At 34.9% G+C, this 24,411-nt stretch overlaps 5 protein-coding genes across 9 annotated transcripts in view; 2 read left to right on the forward strand and 3 right to left on the reverse strand.

The window, feature by feature from the left end:
- Positions 1-8: 8 nt before the first annotated feature.
- Positions 9-1,384, reverse strand: LOC108745794 (soluble lamin-associated protein of 75 kDa-like). The gene is made up of 4 exons (XM_018482153.1): positions 1,080-1,384; positions 486-847; positions 241-417; positions 9-175 (listed from the first exon to the last, which is right to left on the reverse strand). The coding sequence occupies exons 1-4, from the start codon at positions 1,091-1,093 to the stop codon at positions 54-56; spliced, it is 675 nt and encodes a 224-aa protein (XP_018337655.1). The 5' UTR covers positions 1,094-1,384; the 3' UTR covers positions 9-53.
- On the forward strand, positions 773-7,599 carry LOC108745793 (two pore calcium channel protein 1-like). 2 transcript variants are annotated; one of them, XM_018482152.1, is made up of 12 exons: positions 773-1,028; positions 2,509-3,156; positions 3,527-3,732; positions 4,085-4,249; positions 4,322-4,447; positions 4,973-5,280; positions 5,348-5,628; positions 5,791-6,009; positions 6,082-6,201; positions 6,283-6,622; positions 6,710-7,011; positions 7,080-7,599. In XM_018482152.1, exons 2-12 carry the CDS (start codon positions 3,054-3,056, stop codon positions 7,424-7,426), a joined length of 2,517 nt encoding a protein of 838 aa, XP_018337654.1. In that variant the 5' UTR covers positions 773-1,028; positions 2,509-3,053; the 3' UTR covers positions 7,427-7,599. The 2 variants fall into 2 exon arrangements, with proteins under 2 accessions (XP_018337654.1, XP_018337653.1); XM_018482151.1 differs by lacking the exon at positions 773-1,028 and having other exon boundaries at positions 2,045-3,156.
- Positions 7,600-8,438: 839 nt separating this feature from the next.
- On the reverse strand, positions 8,439-10,050 carry LOC108745799 (mevalonate kinase-like). Its single transcript, XM_018482162.1, has 2 exons — positions 8,945-10,050; positions 8,439-8,812 (listed from the first exon to the last, which is right to left on the reverse strand). Exons 1-2 carry the CDS (start codon positions 9,875-9,877, stop codon positions 8,543-8,545), a joined length of 1,203 nt encoding a protein of 400 aa, XP_018337664.1. The 5' UTR covers positions 9,878-10,050; the 3' UTR covers positions 8,439-8,542.
- Positions 10,051-10,086: 36 nt separating this feature from the next.
- On the reverse strand, positions 10,087-14,579 carry LOC108745798 (bolA-like protein 2). Of its 3 annotated transcripts, XM_018482161.1 has the most exons (4): positions 14,379-14,445; positions 13,849-14,280; positions 10,338-10,432; positions 10,087-10,229 (listed from the first exon to the last, which is right to left on the reverse strand). In XM_018482161.1, exons 2-4 carry the CDS (start codon positions 14,191-14,193, stop codon positions 10,133-10,135), a joined length of 537 nt encoding a protein of 178 aa, XP_018337663.1. In that variant the 5' UTR covers positions 14,194-14,280; positions 14,379-14,445; the 3' UTR covers positions 10,087-10,132. The 3 variants fall into 3 exon arrangements, with proteins under 3 accessions (XP_018337663.1, XP_018337662.1, XP_018337659.1); XM_018482160.1 differs by lacking the exon at positions 13,849-14,280 and having other exon boundaries at positions 14,379-14,579; XM_018482157.1 differs by lacking the exons at positions 10,087-10,229; positions 10,338-10,432 and having other exon boundaries at positions 12,432-14,280.
- Positions 14,580-16,626: 2,047 nt separating this feature from the next.
- Positions 16,627-24,411, forward strand: part of LOC108745782 (proline dehydrogenase 1, mitochondrial) — a 17,889-nt gene continuing 10,104 nt past the window's right edge. For both annotated transcript variants that reach the window (XM_018482127.1, XM_018482129.1), the window contains exon 1: positions 16,627-17,049. In XM_018482127.1, the coding sequence (XP_018337629.1) occupies positions 16,627-17,049 (423 nt within the window). The remainder of the gene's footprint in view (positions 17,050-24,411) is intronic.

The raw sequence follows: 24,411 nt of genomic DNA on the forward strand, positions 1-24,411 counted from the left end.
ATATCTTGTTATGCCATGCGATGGCTTTTATAATAAATTCTAACTGCTTTTTGTCATAAAGCTGCTCTTTTTAAATTACACCATATCAGTTGCTGAGACTCGTTGACATCACAGTCCGCGATCTCCCAGAAACGCAATCGGTACTCCTTGCGATTCGTCAGAAATGTCTTCAATACTATATAAGGAAAGTTTATATTATGTATAAATACAAATATTAATATGTTGGAACTGTATACTCACGTCTCAACATTCCGCTGGAGATCGGCTTCGAGAAACCGATGTCTTCGTTTGGGAAACGTGCGATTACGTCCGATAAGATTTCCATACCGAAACCTCGATTCCTATATTCCGAACGAATATACACCGAATCTACTACAGGCATTATGTATCTCTCTTTCGTCGACAATATTTCTGTACCTGTATGAACAATTAAGAATGTTGCATCTGTATTCTCATTTAAAATTTTTCTAATATCACATAATTACCTATAGGTTTAACGGTATAAAATCCGATCGCTTTGCCTTCTTGCCATCTTAGTAAAATGACATCGAACTCGTCCACCAGAGTATACAACGACTCGTATTTTTCCGGTCGTGGTGCGTCGAAATTTGGATAAACGATCTGGCTCAGTATATAAAAAAGCACCTTATCACGATCCGTTTGGACCTCCCGCCATTCATTGTCGGGTCGATCGCAATAAGCATCATCAACGTTGATTATCTCATCGTTTAATGTTACAGCTACGAAGTGAGTGCCGTCGATGCAGTCTATGCGATGGACGTTGCCCTGAATGTTCAAACTCCGTAGATCGAGTTGAATCGTTTTTGTTCGTACATATTTTTCGCATCTACGATCACATTAGTGTATTAGTTGTAAAAATATTTTTTTCATATGAAAGTGCGAGTAACAACAGCAAGTAACAATTGTGTTTTACAGATGAAAATCGAGGGAAATGTGAAAATTACTATTACGTAATCGACTAATTTTAATATTGACAACGCGGCCAAACTAATAAGACTCTGAAACAAGTAACGTGAATATAAGTATAGTATTTGTAGAAAATAAGTTGACTTCATCACCTTGAACATATCATTTTGACTAGACGGAACGAAGACGCGAGTAACGTCGTGATAAGAGAGAAATATTCAACTAGATTGACCTACACAAAAAAGTGAAACTTATTAACTGATAAATATAGTAATTCAGTTGTCGCTCTTGAACTGCTTTATCGGTGGAAGTACGCGCACGTGACAAGTGAAATTTACAATTGCAATGTACGCCACGCGGCAAGCACTTCTCGAATTTGACACAGAAATTTATGTATGTGATTTACAAATAGATTATATTGATTTCGTAGCACAAGAAATAAAAATCGTGTTTTCTCTACGTATCTAATGCATAAGCTAAAGTTGTAATGATCACGCAACTTGTTCTCTAAGGCAGAAACACGAAAGTTTTTTTCATGAAGATAATGGAGAAATTTATCACTTTTCCGCCTTAGGGAAAAAGTTACAAGATATCTGTTGTTTTTACCTGAACCTCTTGAGTTTTTTCCTTTTTCTCTCCGTGTTAGAGAACCAAAAAAATGAACGACGCAAGAAATTTAACTAAAACAAAGGTCTGTTTTTTTTAGTTGAACTCGTCTAATTCATCTTTTCTCTTTTTTCCCAACGTAAAAAGAAAAATACGAAAGATGAATCGAGCAAGAATTCACTTAAAAAGAATAGGCTTAAGGACAGACCTATAATCGCTATTCAGGAGTAGCGATATATTTAAAAAAAAAAAGATCGAAAACAGGATTTTTCTTATTCGATTAAAAAAAAATCATTTGCAGAATTTAAAATTACACTGAATTACCAGCTGAACATCAATTAGGGGAGACCATTAGTGTATTTAAAAAAAAAACCATTTATTTTCTATGATTATAGATATACAATGTGCATTATTTAAATTCTTGCAAAGTTGAAATTCCCTGCGTTAATTGTATGTTATCTCCCTTTGTAATTTTTGCGTAATTTTATAAATTATGGAAATAATTAGGAAGTAATTATTATTTTGTGATAAGGTATTGTTTCTAATTGCTCGGTATGCTTGCGGCCGATAAGAGTCGGCCGAGTGTACGATTACATGAGACCGGTTGAACGCTCAGATCATATGTAATTTTATACATAAGCGCACGGGAAATGTAGCGGCATTCGGCCGTTATTATCGAAAGATAAAGAATCGTATTCTTGTTTCTCTTTATTATATGGCCAGGAACAATTAACTCTTCTAGTGTAGATTATTAATTTTTACGTGTGATTTTTTACGATACGATTATATTTATAATCGACGAGTGTTATATCCGGACTATCTGTCTTTATTCTTTGCGTGAACTTTAAAACCTTGCATTTTCCTTCAACAAGACAACGATAGAAATTAATTTCTATACTCCCACGAATTGTGCCCGAATCTTTACATTACATAATTCAACATTTATTATTAATTGTAAACGTCTATATATTACAGATGTAAAACTTCAACAATACGCAAGATTTCCGATTGCAATTTAGAAAGAAAGTCCACTATATCGCTGAGCGAAGAAGATAATGGGATCGAGATAGAAATATGCCTTATTGAAGAATGTTCATCGTCTGATTATAACACACATTCAGTTGAAAAAAATATTCTAGATAAGTCTGCAGATGGCAACGCAGTGGTGTCTAATCGCGAACCGTGAGGGACACGAATGACACGATGGAGATCGACAGATTGCACTTTCTTCTCGCTTTTCCTCTCCAAGGCATGGGCGTGCACATGTCCGCTTTGTAGATAACGCCAATGTATCTCTCGTTGATAGACGATAGCATGGAGCGTATCACACATTCGTCTATATACATTCGTCTATATGTTGGTGTCGGTGGAATCGTCCGTGTACACCAATACATTGAAAGCAAAGAGCTGATCCCAGAACTCCCAGGGCCCGTCAATAGTGACGCGCCGACGTTGGGAGGGCGCGCACGGTGCAGTCGCGTGTTAGCTGGACGACGCGGAAAGGATTCGCGCTCGCTTCAATGTCTTCGTCGCAGCTCGGTGAGCACGACGTCAATTACCAACGATTCAACAACGATACGAACCAGCCGCTCGATCAGGAGATTACTAATGGCTCGAATCGACGTGAGTCCCCCTTAAAAACATTCCCGTTGACCTAGATACATCCAAAAAAAATTCCCGCAGTACGAAATGGCTACAATGTTGTGAATTGCGCAGGAAGCGTTGACAGGAAGGATATTGCTTTTAAATGGTCTGTCTGTTTCGGACGAGACAAATTGCTATTCTACCTGAGACTCTTTGTTGGCGGCATGTATAGCCGTGTAAAAATAATTTCTCCTTAACAAATGTGCCAGATTACTGCTTTATATTTGAAATGTTATTAATATTAATTTATGAAAGTATTCAATTGCAGTATTGATTATTTGTCGAGAAATTTTAATTTCTTTTAAAGGTATGTTACGATTATTGAGATAATTGCAGATTTTTCTTGCAGAATATGGTTCCATGCTGTCGTCACCTTCTTCAGGAAGTCATGTCAGGTCGTCATTTGGCAATGCTAATAACGCTAATCAGCTGAATTATAAGTGCGAAGCGAGTCAAACTGAAAGCATGACCGAGAATACAGTGTTCACTACGTGCGACGTGCATTGGAAGATGCATTGGGAAATGAATTGTCGTGAAGCTGCAATATATTTAGAGGTAACTATATATTGATTATGCAAGTCTTATCTAAAATGATAATAATTAACAGAATGCAGAGATTACATGTATGTTTGCGCGCATCTGTTCCGCTTGCGGGAAATTAAGTGGGTCAATTATTTTTTTCAAGGATACCTATTGTATTCTGTAGTACATTATATTCTGCAACATTACTATATAGTTATTATGTAACACAGACGTCTATATTTCTCACGTTGTAAGTATTTCATAATTAAATAATATTTTATGGATATATGTGAGATGTTAAGTACTGTCAAGTTATAATTTATTGATAGTTAAGACTAAGATATGATTATTTTTATCATTATCATCAAAGTGATTATTATTTCAGGAAGGTAGAAACAATGAGAAATTTGATTCTCATCCAAGGCATCCTGAAGATATGCCGGCGTATTTCTTAGTCCATAACAGTTGGTACAATGGATTGGATTTACTGATTTCGTTAATTCTCTTATCTCTAGCATTTGTAGAAGAGCCTGCTCTGCCGCTATTCAAAGTATTCATGCACAAATAAACGGCATACCACTTTTTCTTTATCGATATCTTTCATGTATATGTTTTGTCGTAGGTACCAGTATGGGTGCATGGCTCGGTAGAATTACTTGCGTTAATTACTATCGGTGTGCAATTGACTTTAAAGCTGAGATGGACTGGCTGGGCACCTATGTTAAAACACAAACGTACAATGTTAAAAGTAAGATACTTTTACTGGAAATATTTCTACATAAATATTTCTACATTACAAAAGTTTCATAGTGAAGAATACTGCATCATAGTTTAGTAACGTGTTTACGAAGGTGTCTTTACACGTCGTGTTGATAGAGAAACGTTGCACATGTGTGTTGATAGAAAAACGAATTATTCATATAATCGGATTATCCAAAAGTTGCTCGTTCGTACACTTGTGACTGATCATTATTATGCAACGATATATAGAGTATCAGACAGTAATCGTGTATTTATTAACTATCAACGACTGCATCGTGTGGATGAGTAATGGATACTGCAACGAATATGTAATGACTTATTAGCTTACTTACATAATGAGTTTTGGAATTAGTGCAATGTCAGACGCGTCGCAATATTCCTCATAAAATTTAAATGAATAGAAAATAACGGTTTGAAATGATTATGAAAAATGTAACCGACGGCTGTCGATTATGGAGCTAGGTTATTGACTTCTTTCGAATATTCTTATTCATAATAATTTCTATTTCAGTGCATTACATTAGCAATCATGTTTCTCGAAGCTATGACAGTTCTAGTACGGCAATCCTCACATGTTCGTGTAACGCGCGCCCTTAGACCGATCTTTTTAATAGACACGAAATATTGCGGCGGTGTAAGGAGATTCGTAAGGCAAATACTTTTTACGCTACCACCTATCCTAGATATGCTGGGCCTTCTTTTTTTCTTGATTATTATATATACCGTATTGGGCTATTATATGTTCTGTGAAATAAACGGACATTTCGCCACAATGCAAGATAGCTTCGTCAGCCTGTTTGTTCTTCTTACCACTGCCAAGTGAGTAGATACACAATCTGAATATAATTAATTTAATAATATAATTTATCGACAACACACTTTGTAGCTTCCCGGATGTAATGATGCCGTCATATTCCCAAAATAAGTGGTACGCGATATACTTTGTATCTTATTTGTGTACCATGTTGTACGTAATGATGAATTTAATGCTGGCGGTGGTAAACGAGACATTCACATCTTGTGAGCGCGATAAATTCAAGAAATTGTTCCTGCACAAAAGGAAAGCGTGTCAACACGCTTTCGAACTTCTGGTTTCCAAACAAAACCCTGATAAGATACGATTTCGTCAATTTGAAGGATTGATGCGATATTATGCTCCGAATAAATGTATGTATACAAGATTTTTTAATCAACTTTAGTATTATTTCTTTGTCAAACGCGCATACAACATGTACTCAAATTTTACCGTACAAAACTCTGAAAGTAATAGAAATAATTTTATATCTACACTAATAATATATGTTAAATAATAATATATGTTTTTTGTAGCCATATGTGACATTGTTTTAATGTTTTGTCATATGAATAAAACGGGAAATGGCGCTTTAAATTGCGAGGAATTCTTATCGATTTATGACGCCAATACACTTCAGTGGTCCTTGCAATATTCTGATGTACCGTGGTACCGCACTCTGTGGTGGCCTTTGCAAACGCTGTGCAAAGGAGCCAATGCTATGATCAAGTGGTCTTATTTTGAAACTTTGGTGTGTAAGTATAATATGTGTATAAATAATTTTATATATAAGAATGCCTTATATTTCATCATTTGTAATTTTATAGATATGATCATTATCGGTAATTGTATCGCCATGATAATAAGAATCTTTGAACCAAGTAACTGTCTTGAAAAATCGGTGCACGCATTCGCTGCGTGTTGGGATACTCTGTTGTTTGCTGAACGTGAGTAAAAAAAAAATAATCTCTTAAAATATTTTAAAATGTAAAAAAATCCATGATTAAAATATGTAAATAAATTTACAGTTTTTATTGCTGAAGCATTCATAAAAGTATTAGCTCTTGGTGTTCAATCTTATCTGAGCTCTGGATGGAATCTCTTTGATTTTGGGACAACAGTAATGACCAGCATCGCTATGTGCGCTCTTATGATATTCCCGTCGGCTACATTTCTCGTTTTGTTCCGACCTCTCAGAACACTGAGATTATTTAAGATTAAGAAACGCTATCGAGATGTTTTCGGCACTCTCGTAATTCTATTTTCCCAAATGTGTTCGACTGCGATTGTCATGCTGGTCTTGTATTACTTTTTCGCGATCATTGGAATGGAACTGTTTGCCGGATACGACATGCGCGATTGCTGCCAGTTAATATCAAATCAATTACGATAATTATACATTTTTTCTCTTAACTTTTTATATATAAATCTAATTTTTTAAAATATGTTTAATAGGGATACACCTATTAAAGATTTCTATCGGTACTCTGTCAATGATAGCTCGGAGTTGGGATATTACTATCTTAACACTTTCGACAATCTCATGGCGAGTAGCATTACACTTTTCGAATTAACAGTTGTTAATAATTGGTATGTACAAATGGATGCATACGCATTTACTGCGGGCATGTACACAAGGATATACTTCATGATATTTTATCTGGTGACTATGATCGTATTAACTATTGTGGTATCCAGTTTCTTGGAAGCTTTTCGATTTAGGATACAGTATAAAAAATCAACTTCCAAGCATGACGGTAATAAATATATACTTAAGCAATAGAGATCTTTTTCGTCAATTTTATAATTTTTTTTTAATTTTTAGAAGAAAAAATGCTCCACGAAAAAGTGGAATTAAAATGGAATGAATTGCAATGCATAATCGAAGATTTTCAAATTCTGGAAGATCTACGCAACTCTTTAGTTGTTGGAGGAAGCACTTTCTTCATCGGTTCACGGCCACGAACGCGAGAGGTTTTACAGAGAAAGATGTATACGTATGAAATAAATGAATGGATAGCAGAAGCAAAATCCGAAGAAAAGCAACTTACACCTAATGTAACACATAATGTGGAAGATGGAAGCAACGATGGAGGCATCTCCGATACCGATCATCTTATACTAAACGGTAATTTGCGTCATCAGGAAAACGATAATATACCTACTCAGTAAATTAAATGACTTTTGACTTAGACCGTATTTTGAAGATTAATTTACATAAATATCTCACTTACATTCGTGTAAGTGCATTTATCAACAACGTAGCTTGTTTAAGCATTAACGAATATATCTTGATAGTAAAAAAAGCTAATGCTTCACATATTGAAGATTTTATTTTATACACGGAGAGAATTTTTTTTAATTTACTCTAAAAATGTGGTAGTTGTATAATATAATATTTAAAAAATTTTTACTGTGCACTTCAGTAAAACTGATCAAACTTATTTTATTGTAATTTTATTAATGAATGAGAGAAATTTATATAAAATTCTTCGAAGTACAATGTCCCAAGACTATTTTCAAACTAAATTCTAAAAAAAAAATTTTCTCTCTTTAGTAATTAATAGAATTCTAAAAGATACGATTATATAAAATTTTAACGCAAACGAATAACTTCCTTTATACATTTTGATATTACACTAGTCATAAATATTACGAAAAGATTTATTTTTAGAAAATAATTATTTCTTGAACTCACGTTAATGCAGTTTCATAGTGATAATAATTTATGTATGCGGCAAATATAAATATACTTTGATTTTAATTATTACAAAGCATATTATAAAAAATAATCTTAGATCATATCATTTTGATATTATTTTTATACAGATGATAAGCAACGTTGTCTTTATCATTCTATAGATCGCATTGCAAAAACCTTAATTTAATAAACCACTAGGGCGAATTCTTCGAAGATCGCGAGATCCGGAGCAAAATGATCTTAGCTATATTTATTAATTTTTTTCTTATAAATAAATTCCAATTTACAAAATTTAATATTTTAATTAAAAGAATGAAGCAAATATATTCTCTTATCTCGAGTCAATTTTGATGCTAATACGTGTAGACATATCTAACATTGTTATGTATTATTTTCGTGAAAGAATATTTTATTGTTATTTTTCTATTTTTAATAGATAATTCGTGTGTTTATTTAACAAATACATGCTTTATTATTTATGTATACAGAATATTATATATAAATTTATATTTTTCTCCGTTCTTCCACAAAGAATGTCATTGTATAATAATTATTTTAATTCATATTTAATTACTAATATATATAAATCATTTCGAATTGTTTTCTACTTCCACTCCGCTACCACCTAGACTGGTCATCGTGGCACCGAAACCCTTTTCCTTTAATTGATTTAACAAAAGATTGATGGATTCGCTTTCAATGTCTGGCGGCAGCAAAATGAATGCATGTCCACCTCCACCAGCACCCGTAAGTTTCGCTTCACATGAATGTTCCGATGCTATTCCACAAATCATCTCTAAGCTTAAATGTGACACATCTAATGTAAATAATAATCCTTGATTCATATGGATAATAGCCTGCAAAGTGTACATTAAAAAATGATTACTATTTCCAACATATTACGTATATGAGTTTTAAAAATGTTATAAGAACATACGAGTATATAACAAAATAACATATTGAAGTTCACAAACACACATGACATTTACCGATAACTTTTCAAACCAACGATATTGCACAGATTCTGTAGCTTCATCGGCGAGATCGTTCATTTCTGTAAATGTGTCCCAAGCATTTTCCGCCAAACCACTGATAATATCCAAAATAGGAACGATGATATCAGGGTATGAATTCTTCAAATTCGCTGCTCGTTCGATTTGATCTTTTGTATTCCGAGTAACATTCGAATCAACCAGTACAATTTTCAGTTTCGGCATATATGGTAACACGTCCACCACCTTTCCCTGTTGAAATTTTATTACCGAACCGTATGTACACACGCTATTGTCGATTCCGGATGGAGACTCGTGCATAATTTTCTCACAGTTTAGAGCGTATTTCGAAATCTTATCGAGCTCGCGCTTGTTAAACTTAGTGTGTGGCTCGTCCTTCTGTAGAATCGACCAACGTAGAATACCTGCTGAAAGACATACTGCGAATGATGCCGAACTACCCAGACCAGCGCCAACTTTTAATTCCGTGGATAAATGCACGTGGAAGGAAGTGTCTTGTAGATTGACACGTTCTTCATGAAGGATATAAGCGAACAAAAAAAAGAACGCTCGTAAACTTAATTTTTGTTCCTCGGTAACAATTTCATTGCTCTCGTCTAAATCCTTTATCGAATCGACAAATTCACTCACACGTCTATGCAATTCATCATTTTCTTTGACCAATGGATAATTAAAATTATCGTTGAAGAAGTAGTCTTGAAATACGTGAAAAGGAATATTAAATACTAATTTGATATCAGGAAACTCTATCTTAATGCTGTTTCTTAAACGGTCTTTTCTTTGCCGGTCAGAGAATGTAGCAATGGTACGTAAGTTTACGCTAGTCGCTACAGCAGTTTTTCCATACACCACCGCATGTTCTCCGAATAAAATGACCTTGCCCGGTGCAGATATTTTGAAGTCTATCATCTTTCTTATGATTAACAATTTTTTTATCCGAAAAAGTGATATAACACTGAATGAACTAAAATTTATTGGATCTGTTGTAATAGATTCCTGTTAGAAATATGTATTTATTTAACAGATGATCTATAGGAAAGATCATCCATATAAAAACTCTTGAATCTTTTTATGTTGTGTAAATTAAAAATAAGTAATACTAGCTTTTTCATCAATTCGTTATTAATTTGCTATCCATAAAAAAGATTTAACAAGATTCGACAGTCAATTTTTCGTTTTTTCCCACTGTTCTGGTGTTAATGTTGTTAGCGAAATGGCATGAATTGTCTTCAGTTCTTCTTCTAGAACTCCATACACAAGCCTGGGTTACAAAATTTTAATTATTTAAAACTTTGTATCATGAATTTTATTAAGAAATTTAAATGAGGAAACATTAAAACTGATGTATAATCTCAGAATGATATGTTACCTGTGACGTATCAGCAACGGCTTTCCTTGGAATAAATCAGAAACGACAAATACTGAAAATTTCGCACCACAACCGTCGGATTGATCCACTACTTCCTGTAACACACAATGCACTACAAACAATATCTTTCTAAAGCCATCAACAGACATTTAACAAACGTAAATAATTTTTTTCCTAGCATCAATATTCAAATGAACGTTAAATGTCAAACACAGTCAGAACACACATCTATACATACATCTGAATGTAAATACTTGATAGCGGTACAACATTATACTTAAATTTATTAATAAATGCCATTTAAATTAGATAACTCGGATGTTTCATTTATTTATTAAGACTAGGATATAGAATAGAGAATATTGAGATTTATTATAATGATGTTATAAAAATATCGAACGCATATATACGTCGCACTGACATTGATGTAAATTAAGGTAAAGATGAAATCTTAAGGCAACGTTCAAGGCTATGCATAAGACACATATCTTGTTTTCTAGATATTGGCAATCTGTGTAATAAAAAATTGTTTTCTATTAATAGTATACTGTAAAATATATTACCAATGATGCAATTTAAAAAAATGTCAGGGTAATATATTATTTCATATATTAAATTCTTGATTCAGTTGGTATTTTTTGATAGATTTATCTGATGATATTTTAGAAATTACATTACAAATATAAGTATAAATATATATACTGCAAATATTTTTCGTTTTTATATAATTATAAACGAAAAATATAATCAAGCATCATCTTATATATTTAACCCAAATAATAGTCATATTTATATCTCATATTATTATGTTTACATTACTGAAGAAGACTCCAAAGTGAGTTGAAACGTTCAAAACAAAGAAGACATCATTTATCGACAAATTTTTATTATTTTTTTAAATTTTGCGGCTGATCTCCAGCGTTTGACTCTCATTAGCCTTGATTTATGTTAATTATGTTTATGTGTATTTAATATTAATAAAAGCATAATTGTAATTGTGATTGTATAGAATAAGCAATTATAAAGTTAAATATCTAGCATTGAATTATTCGCATTTTAAGAAAATTATAAGTACGAAGACACGTGTACGCATATCAATCATTTAATTTTCATGACTTAGTATATTCATTTATTATCTGTAGGTATTACAAAAACTAACAATCACAAATAAAATGAGATTTAAATTTTTAATTTGCTCTTACACATGTTGAACTGCTAATAAAAAATTTTAACATTATAAGAAGAACGACCGTGTATGAATAAATCGAATAAAATAAGAAACACCGAACGAATAAAACCGGTCCCAGATTCGAACCCTGGCTGAGGTAATATTTCGCAATAAGTTTCTTTCTGTTTTTTTAGGGGTTTTATTTAGAGGGGATTATTAAACGTTTCATAATGATTGTGTTGAAAGTCTGATAATTATCAGCGCGCAATCATATTTGGAACAAAAAAATTGATTAAATATATTCGTAACAAGTAAACAAATCAAAGGACTCTTTTTATACAAACCAAATGATAATAAGTAACGGGCATAGTAAGAGTCAACACGTTTCTTTGAAATTAACGAAAGAATATATTTCAATTAACAAAGATAACGTTATGTAATTTTACCTTTGTCAATTGAAATATATTCTTTTATTAATTTCAAAGAAACGTGTTGACTTTTACTTTGCCCGTTACTTATTATCATTTGGTTTATATTAGTAACATCTAACTTCGACCGTTCGGCGTTTTTTATTATACTTTATTCGAAAAAATTTTAAGATTTTGAAACCTTATTCTACGTGCTGGTACATACAACTTTAGACAGAAGAAGTCCGTTATTTTTAATTAAACTTCTTGTGTATAGTTTATTTTACTTTTTTTTTCTCCAATGTGAAGTAAAAAAAGGAAAATAAATTGTACAAGATATTCAGCTAAAAAGAATTGACGTATGCGTAACAGGTGTAAAATAATCTGTTGTATGTATGTACATTATTATGTCGTTAACTTAATCATAATCAATATATCAAGTTTATAATGAATTAAATTATACTCATACAGAATTAACAATTTTTCTTTGTTAGGTCTTTTCTCAAAACAATCTTTATGATAACGATACGAAATAAGTGTGAGAAAAGTGTAGCGAAAGAATCAACGTCGCGGAAAAAGGATAGCAAAAGATAAGGATCGATTTGATTTTAAATATTTCGAGTTATTTATTATTTACAAATATAACAATTTGTACATTCTCTGTTTTCAGTAGCTGCATCATTTAATGTGACTTGATTTTACTTGCAGCTTTCTCTTTCCTGAATACAAATAGTTGGATATAATTAAAATATACAAAGAAAATTAGAAAATGCCCACATGAATATATCGATACTAAAAGCGGAAATAAATCCGGATACCTTTCAGGAGGTTTTACAAATTGGCTGATAATAGACAGAAGTAACACACCTGAAATAGATCCATAGAATGCAAGCAAAAGCGAAGACTTTTTATAATTTAATAAATCTGAGAAAACTTTCCTTTTTTTATATTGTTTTATTCTACCTTTAAATTTTGATTTATCTTTACTTAACAAGCTGTTTGTTCTATCATTATAAAATAGATCGGGCCATATCCAAAAAACGGAATAAAAATAAAAAATTATTGTGCCAATATAAACAAGGTACAGATTATCCTTTATAAATAATGGTAGCATACTAAAATGCGAGATGATTAAGAACCAGAAGCAAGGGAGAGGATCATTGTGAAAGTGTAGTAAAACCGGAATAGCAACCAAGAGAATGGACTTTTCATGAACTTGAAATGAAAAAAGGAAGAATGCCAGAGCAGAGTTTATTAGAGACAGTATAAATGCATTCCTCATAGGTGATAAATATAAGCTAATGCAACTCGGTAGAACTGCGCACGTTGTCATTATTAAACAGATCTTGGCTAATTGCTCGATCGTGAAAATCTGTCGCAATTTGTAGACAACATTGATTGCGCACCAAATATTAGCAACTTTGTCTTCAAATACGCCTCTGGAAAAAGGGAATAATCTGGATACCGTACTGAAAAATAAATCTCTACTCTTTAGAAATGGCATCCAGATAACATAGAACGTCACCAGCACTGCGAAGGATACGTATATCAGCATGCGAATACAGTGAGACCAGGATCTCGTCTTGCTAGGTGTGTGACGTCCGAGTATATAGAAGAAAAATGGTAAAGCGTGATACAGTTCCATTTGCTTGTAGTTCAGCGCTAGGACAAATAGAATTGAGCCAATAACGAATGAATCTTGCAGCACAACAGCTACAGCGGCGACAAAGAAACCCAGTGACACACAATTGTATTGAAAATGACCATGATCTATTAGTATCAATCCTGGATAGATTAATGCTGTTAAAACAGCAATGTCTCTCCTTGTAAATTTGAATATGTTAGATTCACTAAATTGACGATTGTCCCAGGAACGTGAATTGATTATAAAATATATGATAGCTGGCAAATAAATAAAAATGTCTGCAATTAAGACGGTTAGTCTCATGAAGTGCTTGTGCGCAGCGTTCTCGAATCCTCTGGATTCTCGCAGCTTGACGAAGGAAGGCTCTATCCGGTTTGCAACGTGGCCTAACAGGAGACTGTGGTATGCCGTTAAAGGTGGATAATCTAAACCCCAGTATTGCAGATTATTGTCTGTGGTATTAATATACCACTTATCAAGAGGTAGATTCAACGTGATCTCCTGCCAGTGTCGTTGGGCCTCGTAATCTCCGTACATAGGAGGTTTGCCCTCTCCGCTGTGAGAATGGTAAGTAATGCAGCATCTCAAGAGAATGGCAAATGAGATGATGAAAGCAAGCTGCAGCTTTCCCTGCATTCTCCGTCATAGAAGTGTCCTCGTTTGTCACTCCAAATAGCTATCTTCAAATCGAAACTAATCGGCAAGAATTTCGAGAGGAGGTTCCTAGCAAAATGTCACGTCATGCACTTTTATTTCGTATAAAAAAAATAATGGACAAAGAAAACAGAGAAACGAAAAGACAGAAAAGTCGATCTACGTACCACATACGCAGCTTTCAATCCCTCGATCACCTTGTCTTTAATGTACTCTTCGCTATACGGCATATTCAGCCGCAATGATTCTCTAACAGGAAACACCTCCTGTTAAATAATAATCGGATACTATCGAATGCAGGTATCTGTCGGCAAGTCTTATCAGTCCGACGCGCCCATCCACATTCCACGAGAGCCACGTTTACAAAAATCGCCTACAACAGTGCTTCCAGTGCAGTAGAACGATTTATTTTAATATCGATTGTCGATATCATGAGTTTCATATACGCCATCTGTGTACACTTTCTTCAACCTCTATTTGATAAAGGGAATTTTGCTGATAACATGTGCAGATTTTTCGGTTCGTGTCCGAGCTATTTCAACAAACAAATTATTACTATATAATATTTATGATTACGATAAAATATTCATGATTTAACATTATACAAATATACTTGATAAATATCTATATTTACAATGCAATATAATACTTTAATTGAAATTGCATTTTTTTTTACAATCATCACTCATATAAATGAGCAGGCACGGATAACAATACAAAAGTGTAATTTCAAATAAAAATTAAATATTATCGATTCCTAATAAATGCATGCACATGTTCAAGAAACGTCACGCAAAATTCTTCTTATTTTATATTATTATATAAAACAACTTTTCCAGTTATTTCTTTGAAACATCTCTCTTGACGGAAACACCTCCGTAGAGTTCTAGATATTAAGAATATTTATTAATATTTATAATATCACCGACAAGATACTATATTAAAGACCGACATCCTTACGGGAGTTGGCGTCCTTGTGAATATTGAAGTAATTAAGAGTTAAAAACTGAAAATATCGTACTAATTTTATGATTTATTAGTTTACTAAACATATTTATGCATTTAGAACTCAATAATACTCGATTGTTCTTTAAAATTGTGATTTCAGTGCTACCGTAAGTTTGATTATCAACAGAGATAACTGCAGAGAAAAAAATTGTAATTTTTCTGCAACATATAGAATATTATAGTTTTACAAGTATGCATATTTTTTTTATGGAACATTTATGTAATAAAAAATCATGAATTTAATCATATATGAGCCAAATATTTATGTTAATAATAGCAAATTTATATTAATTGTCGATAATGTCAGCATTCTTCAATTACCTCCGGGCCCTTTTTATATCGAAAATTTGCCCAGGGTTGACGGTCTTTAATAGTATCTCGTCGGTGATAATATTGATATTTGTTAATATTCAAATTGAAAGCTCTAATGACTCCGGGTAATGCGACGTCACTGTGCGCAGCGCGTCTCCGCGCACACATTTGCGAAAAAAGGAGAGAGAGACAGCCAATCGGAGCTGGCGGTCGGCAGCGCACACCTCCGTTGACGGGCCAATCGGCGTCGTGGAAACGCGGCGGCGACGGCGGCGAGCTAGTCGGGGGAACGACGCGCGTCGACGAAATTCCGATCGACGCGGGTGCGTTATATTTAAGCCGACTGCGGACTCGGTGGCCACGGTATCGTAATCGGAACGTGGTGTCCCCGGCGAACGAAAATCAATATTCCCGTCGCGTCGTGAGACAGAGAGTAGAGCGGCCGGTCGCCATTTGCCGTGCTATTACTCGCGCTCTCCCAACAGTCCCAACTGTTCCCACCGTCGAGGATCGGCTCTCACGACGACGGGGCCGCTGCCGCCGCCGTCACCCGGTCATCACCGGTCAGTCCCGCCGCGTCGCTTCGCTCTGTGATTCCTCGTACCGAACGCACGCGCCCGTCATCGAGCATCATCGAGTGTATCGCGAGAAGGGACGAAAGCCTCGACGTCAACCAGAAGCAGCGGCGGCAACGACAAGATCCTAATTTCCTGCACGTCGGGGAAACCGACAGTTTCGCCTGGGTACCCTCGTCCGGCTCTCTTACCGAGATTTCCAACTCGATCTCTCGAACAAGGTTCGATCTATTCCCAGCATTGTCGTCGACGTGCCGATCATCCGCGCGATTTGTCACGACTCGTCCTACTCGCTCCTTCCTGCATCCTCTCTTTCCCGTCTCGTAACGATCCCTTGGTCCGACCTGAGGGAGAACCAAGCCAGCCTCGGTGAGAAAGTGATATCCCGTTTCGGTGACGCGGAAACCGTCAGCCGCGTCGCCGACGGTCTCTCTCGCTCGCCTAATAATTCATTCTTTTCTCCTTCCCTCCCGTCGTCCCTCTCTCGTTCGTCTCCCTTCATTGCCGCGCGCCGAAAACGATGGCGTTTCTGAGGAGCGTGCCGCGGCGATGTTGCGCCGGCAAAAAGATGGTCAAGTGCGGCGCTTCGCCGTTGGCTGTGATCAGCTTCCTGGAGAACGCCGCGGTGACGACGGCGGCGGCGACGGTAACAACAACGGCAGCGGTTACTAGGACACCACCGTCATTGCGGTTGGTTGCACAGGTGCGTGGTTATGCCACCTCCCCCTCCTCTTCCTCCACCGCCGCCGCCGCCGCCTCCACTGACGTCAAGAAGCAACGACAGCAGCAACAATCGGCGGTACCTCGGCAGATCGACCCGCTCGATTTGAAGTTTAACGACCCCATCGCCGCTTTTAAAAGCAAGACGACTATGGAGTTGATGCGTGCCTATTTTGTCTATCAGATGTGCAGCATCGAATACGTCGTGGAGAATAATATGAAGGTGAGGAAAAAAAGCGCTTGTCTCGCTTGTTTAGATTTTAAGGATCAGCATTTATTACTGGTAAACTGTTAACTTAATTATGCTGTAAGCTATAAGAGAAATTAACTGTTCACAGTTGAACGTGAGGAGAATGAATCGACTTTATTCTCCTTGCATTCGACCGTGATTGATCAATTTCTTATAGCTTGCATTCTTACAGCAAATTACAACAGTTTACAGTCAGTATAAATGATCCTTTAGGCTTATTGCTAGCCCTCCTCTCTCTCTTCTCTCTTGTCTACACACAGAAAAGTATATGTTTCAAGTAATTATTACTTGTGTACAGTACGTACTTTTTGGTTTCAAAAGTATCGCTTATGTATTTTACAAGTTTATATACCCGCAAATCTATAAGTTCCCACAAGCATCAAATTTATTCAAAATATTATATTCTGAATCCTAGTAAGTTCAATGATTTAATCAAGATTATTAAATTAATACAAATTTGATTTGCTTGTTATATAAAGTCGCTTCTTCCATTCATTTTATAATATTCTTCAAAAGAAAACAAACTCTTGTTTTAAGTGTATAACGAGTTTTTTTAATTTGCAATAAATATTAAGTATATTTATAGTAATAAATATTTTAAGATTATTATCAAGAAAATGTTCTCTGTTAAGATAACGATTACTGAAAAGGAAAAAAGTAAATTGAGTAATCACTTTTCTTAACAATAGAATGATATTTTTCTATGTGTATAATAGGTGTAGTAAGCCTTTAGCTTTGTTTTAAACTATAATTTTATTTTATTCTAGCAAAAAGATTTTTTTCTAGCGAAAAAACTTTTAAACTTTAAGTCACATATAAAAAATAATGTCAAAACGAATCTTCATTAACTAAAAAGAAAAATAAGAAATTGCCACATTGACACTCTTGACAATTCAACGGAATACCGTCGCTGGTATTTTAATGTGTTGAAACGTATCATAATGCGACTAAAGTTGTTTTCCTTTATTCAGTGAAAAGAAGCGATAATCTTCACAGAAAGGAATAGTGAAACGCTATTTCGAAGATAGTTATCTGACAATGTAACTTTTTTTTGTACTATCTTTTTTCTCTTCCTGTTCTTTCTTAAATATTTGACAGCCAGAGCTTTCTAACAAAGTAATTTATCAAAGATCTTGCTTTCTAAAAGCTTTCAGAATCGCTGAATTCGATTTTGGTCTCAGAATTGTAAAATTCAAATTAAAAAAAAATCTAATTACTGTGATTATCTTGGTTTAAAGTTTTCTGTAATCTCTAGGTTTGAATGTAGCATGGAAATATCGAATTTGAAAGGATAGCAGCTTCTATAAACAAGGACGAGAGCACGTAGCACTGATGAGTATCATATAAAGCGGAACTAGAAATTTGATCTAACACTTCGCCATTAAAACCTCTTTAAAATTCAATTTTATGATAATCAAATAATTCTGTTCACTATATTCAATCCATCATTTAAAATTTTTTAAGCTTCAATAAGATCTCGATAATTTAGCTGCAATGTTTCTTCCGTAGTGATTAACACATTGACGGCACACCTGTCGCAGGTGCATCTCTATATACATGTCCAACGAAGTACAAATTCTATTTATTAAAATATTTAACCAGCGACTCAATTAATTTTCCTCTCAAGGAAGTCTCTATTGTAACGTCGTGCACTGCTTGAAAAATAATCATGCGAAATAACGATGGTTTCATCTTATAATCAATTATCATATCGCTTATTAATAAGACAGAACGTGCTAATTACTCAAGCTTTTAACAATGAATGGCGTCATATATCCGGTGCATATGTGACGTTATTGTGATGTAATCGTCGTGAGGTAAACAGCTGGTCGCGACGGTATAAGTTATCTACTACTAAGTATTGATAAAAATCATGTTTTAAACATGTTTTTTTTTTTATAATAATAAAATTTAAAGCATGCATGTAAGCGTGAAAAATACACAATGTTTTTGTTCTTAAAAAAAAGTATTATCTTTTGCCACCTAATTAACGTGTCTCATCTGATCTGTATTGAATTTAGTAACACAAATCGACACAAGTATCATTTTATCTTGATATTTATGTCCGTTTCTATCTATGAGCTTAACTTCAATTTCGGTTCTCAACCTTCGCTTTATCTTTTTCTAATTTTGATAACTAGAAAAAGAAGGAGAGTTAGTTCAAGATTAAAATTAAATTTTACTAAAACTTGAAATACGACGCGCCTTACCGTCCCGAGTGTTAAGATGTTGAACTGCTATATAATATACATTCATTTAAATTGAATTAATTTTTCAGAATTAAATTGCGAGCCGATGAAATTATCGGATTCACACAATCAATCTGATAATCCCCCCAAAATTTCAATTTAAATGAATGTATATTATATGTAGTAGTTCAACATCTTAACACTCGGGACGGTAAGGCTCTTCGTATTTCAAGTTTTAATATAAACGGTCCCAATCATATTATTAAATTTTACATTGGTAGTCACAGACAATTAGTGAGTAATAAAGATGGACACCTGTATCGACTTGTATCATCAAGTGGAAAATATTTATTACGAATTATCTCTGGAAAGACTCCGCTCCAGCGGTGGTCCCGTGAAAAAGTAGGTTAGGGGATGAAGCTCCGAGGTCGATCATGATATTGAATCAGGAAACTCTGGTATATCAGAACGGGCGCAACAATTCCCACGGGAATCGCTCGCAGCGTCGTCCGCGACGGGTCACGTTTCGCTTTTGTGCGTTCATATAGAATTTAGATCGTTCCGAGGAACGCTTTCCAGAGGAAGGCGTTCAAACATCAATTAACGTCTTCCTAATCGCATTCCTCAATTCTGCCTAGCCAGCCGATCGATAAATCATTCAATCGCGATCGGCTGATCGTGATAATCGTGATCTTGAACTTGGCTGCAAATAATGCCGCGGGGAGTTGCTTGGAGCGAATAAGGAAAAATGTTTATCTTTTACTTATAATCTGCCATTCGCAGTAAAGATTCGCAGCTAAAGCCTTCGGTGCCATGATTCGCAGCTAAAGCCTTCGATAGCAACTTACGTAACATTTACGTGATTTTCTATTAAGCCGCCCCATTGTGGTACGACGTGACGTTATTGATTCACTATTGCCGGACACATCGGATCGACCTAGGAATTTTACTGCAAACCATCGCCGATGTCGGTGCCGAGCAATTACATAACCGCCGCGTCTAAGGATAGACGTGCAGTACGCTCTGGCACGCGGAATTCAATCGTGATTTCCTTAATTCGTTCAAAGAATTTCACCGCCTTCGTTGATGTGTGCATTATTATGATAATACAGCAAATTCTACGCATGTATGCGCTGATAATTAACGATTTTGCTAAATTTGAACTATTGTCTAAATTGGTGTGCGATTGGTGCAATTATAATTGTTAACAAAACACTTATTGGTATTTCTCATAGACTTACTAATTGAGCAAAATCGCTTGTTCATCGTTGAAATGGAAAACATCTTTTGTCTCTTATTCGCAAGATTATGTCGCATGAAAAAATATTAACTTATTTTATTCATTACGAAGTAAAAATCGACAGTATTTTGAATGCACATCCCGTGAGTGACAAATATCGTCCTGACGTTTATCTTAATTAGAGTTTGCAAATTATACGTAATTATACACAATATGCTGTATGTTGACCTGTTTCGTTAACGTTTGTCGTAACGACTGTCACAGAGAATTTCAAAAAGAATTTTAAAAAGCTGTTTCTAATTCATATAAATGTTTTCGCAAGAACTTTTAAATAAAAAACGAAGAATATCATTTAGATATTCTCCTAATTAGTCTTCACAATTGCGCATTCATTATACGTAATTGTAAAGAAAATTGCATAACTATTCAGTTTTTTATTATGCTCGAAGTAGGAATGGACTGCACATATTTTCACAAATTAATGAAAAAGTTAATAAAAATGCAGATTGTTCTAAATTGTATTTAAAAATAATACAGAAAATTTTTAGCGACGGTTTACTATTTGGAAAAATTAATAAGAAGTCAATAAGAAATATTATAGTATTTTTTAAATTTATATGCTCTAATATAAATGTATGGGAATGTATTGTAAAATAATGATACAAATCTCAATTTTTAATACAAATGCTTTAAATATTTGAAACGATTTATGTCAAATTACATTGCGATATAAAATAATTGATTGTTCTGTAAACGAACACAATATTAATTTCTTCTAAATCTTTGTAACTAATCTCTGAGTCGCATTGAAACTTCACATAAATAATTTTCTATCCTTAAATTACTTACCTGTACAAAAAAAATTTGTTTTTGATCATTGTTTTTTCAATTTTAATTTATAAGAATGAAAGTAATAAATAAAGTAAACAATAAAAAAGACGCGTTACTAAAGAAAAGTAGATTGTAACAAACACAATTTATATATATTCATATTTATGAACATAATTTATTTACAGCATAAATATTAACACATTTGTAAGAATAGGTAATAATACATCTTTAAGATGTAAGAATACGACGATCATTGCTTTGCGAGAAACATAACGTGATCGTACCTTTTTCCAAATCTTCTTTTTTAGGGACAAATTATCGTATTATAGATTTTTCACGTTGCATATGTGCGTTTTTGCGGGATACATCTTAGTGTCGCAAACGCTACGAAAGAATAAGTACTTATCTAACTGTCGAACTTTACGTAATGTAAAATTCGTTACGTCTGCTGACCGCACGCAATCGCTCACAGTAAATTATCATCCTGCCGGATGTAAATGTTGCGCTGTTGTTTGATTAACATTTTGGTCATTTGATGCATAATTCAGCGGCGCGACGCTAATTGTAAAACATTGCATTTTTACGATATTGGTCAAACGAGAAATATCTCTCTTCTCGCTCGGTGACCCTCGCTGTCCGAAACGCGAATTATTTCTCTTTTCTTCTTGCTATTCTTTCGTATCGATCGTGCTCGGTTCAATGTCGGTTCGCCGCGAGTTGTAATAATTCTCACCGCAGACAAACATATATCGGGTTTAGCCCGATGTTTCCTTCATGGATTAACGAGGAAGCCATAAATGCGACATAAAAAAAAAAATGGTACAGGAAAAAATTGGAGCACAATCACGCCAAGCTGTGTCAATTAGTATGGCTTTGATTTTATCACGATAGTCTTATCACGGCAACCTTCCAATTTGTCATGCGAATATTGCGATCTGCCTATTCCCATATTATGTCGAATACGATAAAAGGTTATTATTAATAAACTTTTAGTACACTGCTCGATGATTTTCCGGTCTTTTACTACGCACGATGGACTGTTTGGGTCCCAAGTAAATTTTCTCATCACTTTAACAAATTTTATATTTATTTTGACATCTTTAAAAAGTATTTATATAAGATTTTTATTTCTTTTTTTTTTAATTATATATGAACATTGTAAGTAATTATTTTTGTGCTCTTTTTTTTTTTTGATAACCCAATTGTGTATATGAGAGTTAAAAATGGAAAGGAAGAAGAAATCTTTAAAAATGTACAAAAGCCTTCTCTCCAAGCCGCAGACTGTTTGCTGCAGCGGAGCTTTCTATTCTTTCGTCGAAAATTTTTTTCGACCTCACAGAATCTAAGGTTAGATCGATAAGTCACAGTGGTTGTAGGAAGGGGATTGTTTTTTCTAATTATTTCTAATTATTAATTTTCCGGAGTAATGACAAATCCGGAGTAGCGAACGGAGGAACTCGCGTGCAGATCAGCGAGCGAAAACTACATATGAGAACATTGTTGTGCAAAGTCGCGTATCGTTCGCCGACACCGGTGCAACCCTGAGAATGTGACCTGACCTCAGGGGGGGGCGGGGGGAGGGGGGGCTCTCTCGTTCTCGAACCAGACTCCGTTCAGACGGTGTGCCAGACCAGGCGGCGCACCTCCCATAAGTATCGCACACGATCAGGTGCAGCAGCAGCATAAATCAGAGTATAATTCGAAAAAAATTATTTTACAAGTGAATAGTTTTAACGAAGACACATAAGATGATGTTTAATTGGATGAATGGATGAATCTAACGTGATGTAGAATGTGGCCAATCTCTTTAAGTAATGTTTAATCCCTTTTAATACATATTGGATACACGTTTAATTCTCCGTTCGGCAATGTTCGACTTTAAAGGCACATGTGATTTTCTGATTGTCAATTCTGGTGCGTAAATATAAATTTGTAGAAAGTAAAATATCATCCAATTTCTACCGATGACCGTAACAACTTGTTATTAAAGCTTTCACAAGTGTGTAAGAATTGTTTCGGATTATTTTTTTACAGGGCTCGGGACAATGTAAAATTGTCCGCATTGATCTTGAAGATCGGGATTGAGGATAAAGGGTGGAATTTCACATTTCCGATGTGGAGGATTAATACATTATCTTCGAGCCTTGTTTGCGCCCTTAGTTTCTCAATTAATATTACAGTCGTGTCGAAAAATATTTCTTTCCCCTCTCGTGTTTTTTGCCTTGTTATTTTCTTGCACAGTTGTTTTCTAACGGGAAGAAGCGCTATGTGCGTGTGAGATCAATATCGAGTCTTCGTGCGCCGCTACAGGTCTGTCCATTTTAGCTGAGCCTCACAATTCGTCTTTTCCCTTCTTTCTTTTAACGCGGAGAGAAAAGGAAGGAAGATGGACTGTCAAAAAGTTTAGCTGAAAAGAACAGGAAATGTCTGAAGAAGGCTGCAGCGAGCTTAGTTGCATGCTGAAGGTGGAATTTGTAGGAATTCTCTTAGAGTCGATTAAGAAGGGAAATAAGAGAGGTACGAGAGTAATATATTTGGGCAAGCAGTTTGATAGCATCAAATTGGCATCAGTTTCGCTGGAGCATATAATGATTTGGCATATAATCTCTGATTACGTGGCTCTTGCATCTCCCGGGAATTATTACGCTTTCGCGCTGCTCTGGTTACGCAACACTCCGCGGTGCATCGTTTGGCGTCGCGGTGTCTGTCGCTCCCGTTTTTCGCACATTGATTGGACTCTCGGTCTCCTTGAACTCACTGACGTTCCGTTCTTCGAAAAGTACACACTCTTTGCGTCCGTTTTTGATTCATCTTCCTCGCAACTATTTGCCTAACAGTATTAAATCTAACGGTATTAATGCGCGTCTTGTCTCTCGCGTGGCTCGCGTAAAAATTGGAGCGGTTTCGATTTCTCAAGACGGTATCGTATTCGATACGAAACGGTCTTCTTCAATGTTTTACGCGAAATTTATTTGTGCGATTTGATCTACCGACCTCGAACTCTATTCCACGACTCTATTCCACGAATTTTTTTCCAAACTCAACTGGACGACAGCTGGACGAGCAAATAGACAG

Source organism: Trachymyrmex septentrionalis, unplaced genomic scaffold, assembly GCF_001594115.1.
Source record: "Trachymyrmex septentrionalis isolate Tsep2-gDNA-1 unplaced genomic scaffold, Tsep1.0 scaffold148, whole genome shotgun sequence".
NCBI lineage: Eukaryota > Metazoa > Arthropoda > Insecta > Hymenoptera > Formicidae > Trachymyrmex > Trachymyrmex septentrionalis.

Bases quoted from the DNA above. Each gene is read 5' to 3' on its own strand.
- LOC108745793 (XM_018482152.1), top strand. From the start codon at position 3,054: ATGTCTTCGTCGCAGCTCGGTGAGCACGACGTCAATTACCAACGATTC. The intron at 3,157-3,526 runs GTGAGTCCCCCT...TTTTTCTTGCAG, and splicing joins TACTAATGGCTCGAATCGAC to AATATGGTTCCATGCTGTCG. The intron at 6,010-6,081 runs GTAAGTATAATA...GTAATTTTATAG, and splicing joins TTATTTTGAAACTTTGGTGT to ATATGATCATTATCGGTAAT.
- LOC108745798 (XM_018482157.1), bottom strand. From the start codon at position 14,193: ATGCAGGGAAAGCTGCAGCTTGCTTTCATCATCTCATTTGCCATTCTC.
- LOC108745799 (XM_018482162.1), bottom strand. From the start codon at position 9,877: ATGATAGACTTCAAAATATCTGCACCGGGCAAGGTCATTTTATTCGGA. The intron at 8,813-8,944 runs GTAAATGTCATG...TACACTTTGCAG, and splicing joins GTTGGTTTGAAAAGTTATCG to GCTATTATCCATATGAATCA.
- LOC108745794 (XM_018482153.1), bottom strand. The intron at 418-485 runs GTAATTATGTGA...TTGTTCATACAG, and splicing joins TTATACCGTTAAACCTATAG to GTACAGAAATATTGTCGACG. The intron at 176-240 runs GTGAGTATACAG...TTCCTTATATAG, and splicing joins CTCCAGCGGAATGTTGAGAC to TATTGAAGACATTTCTGACG.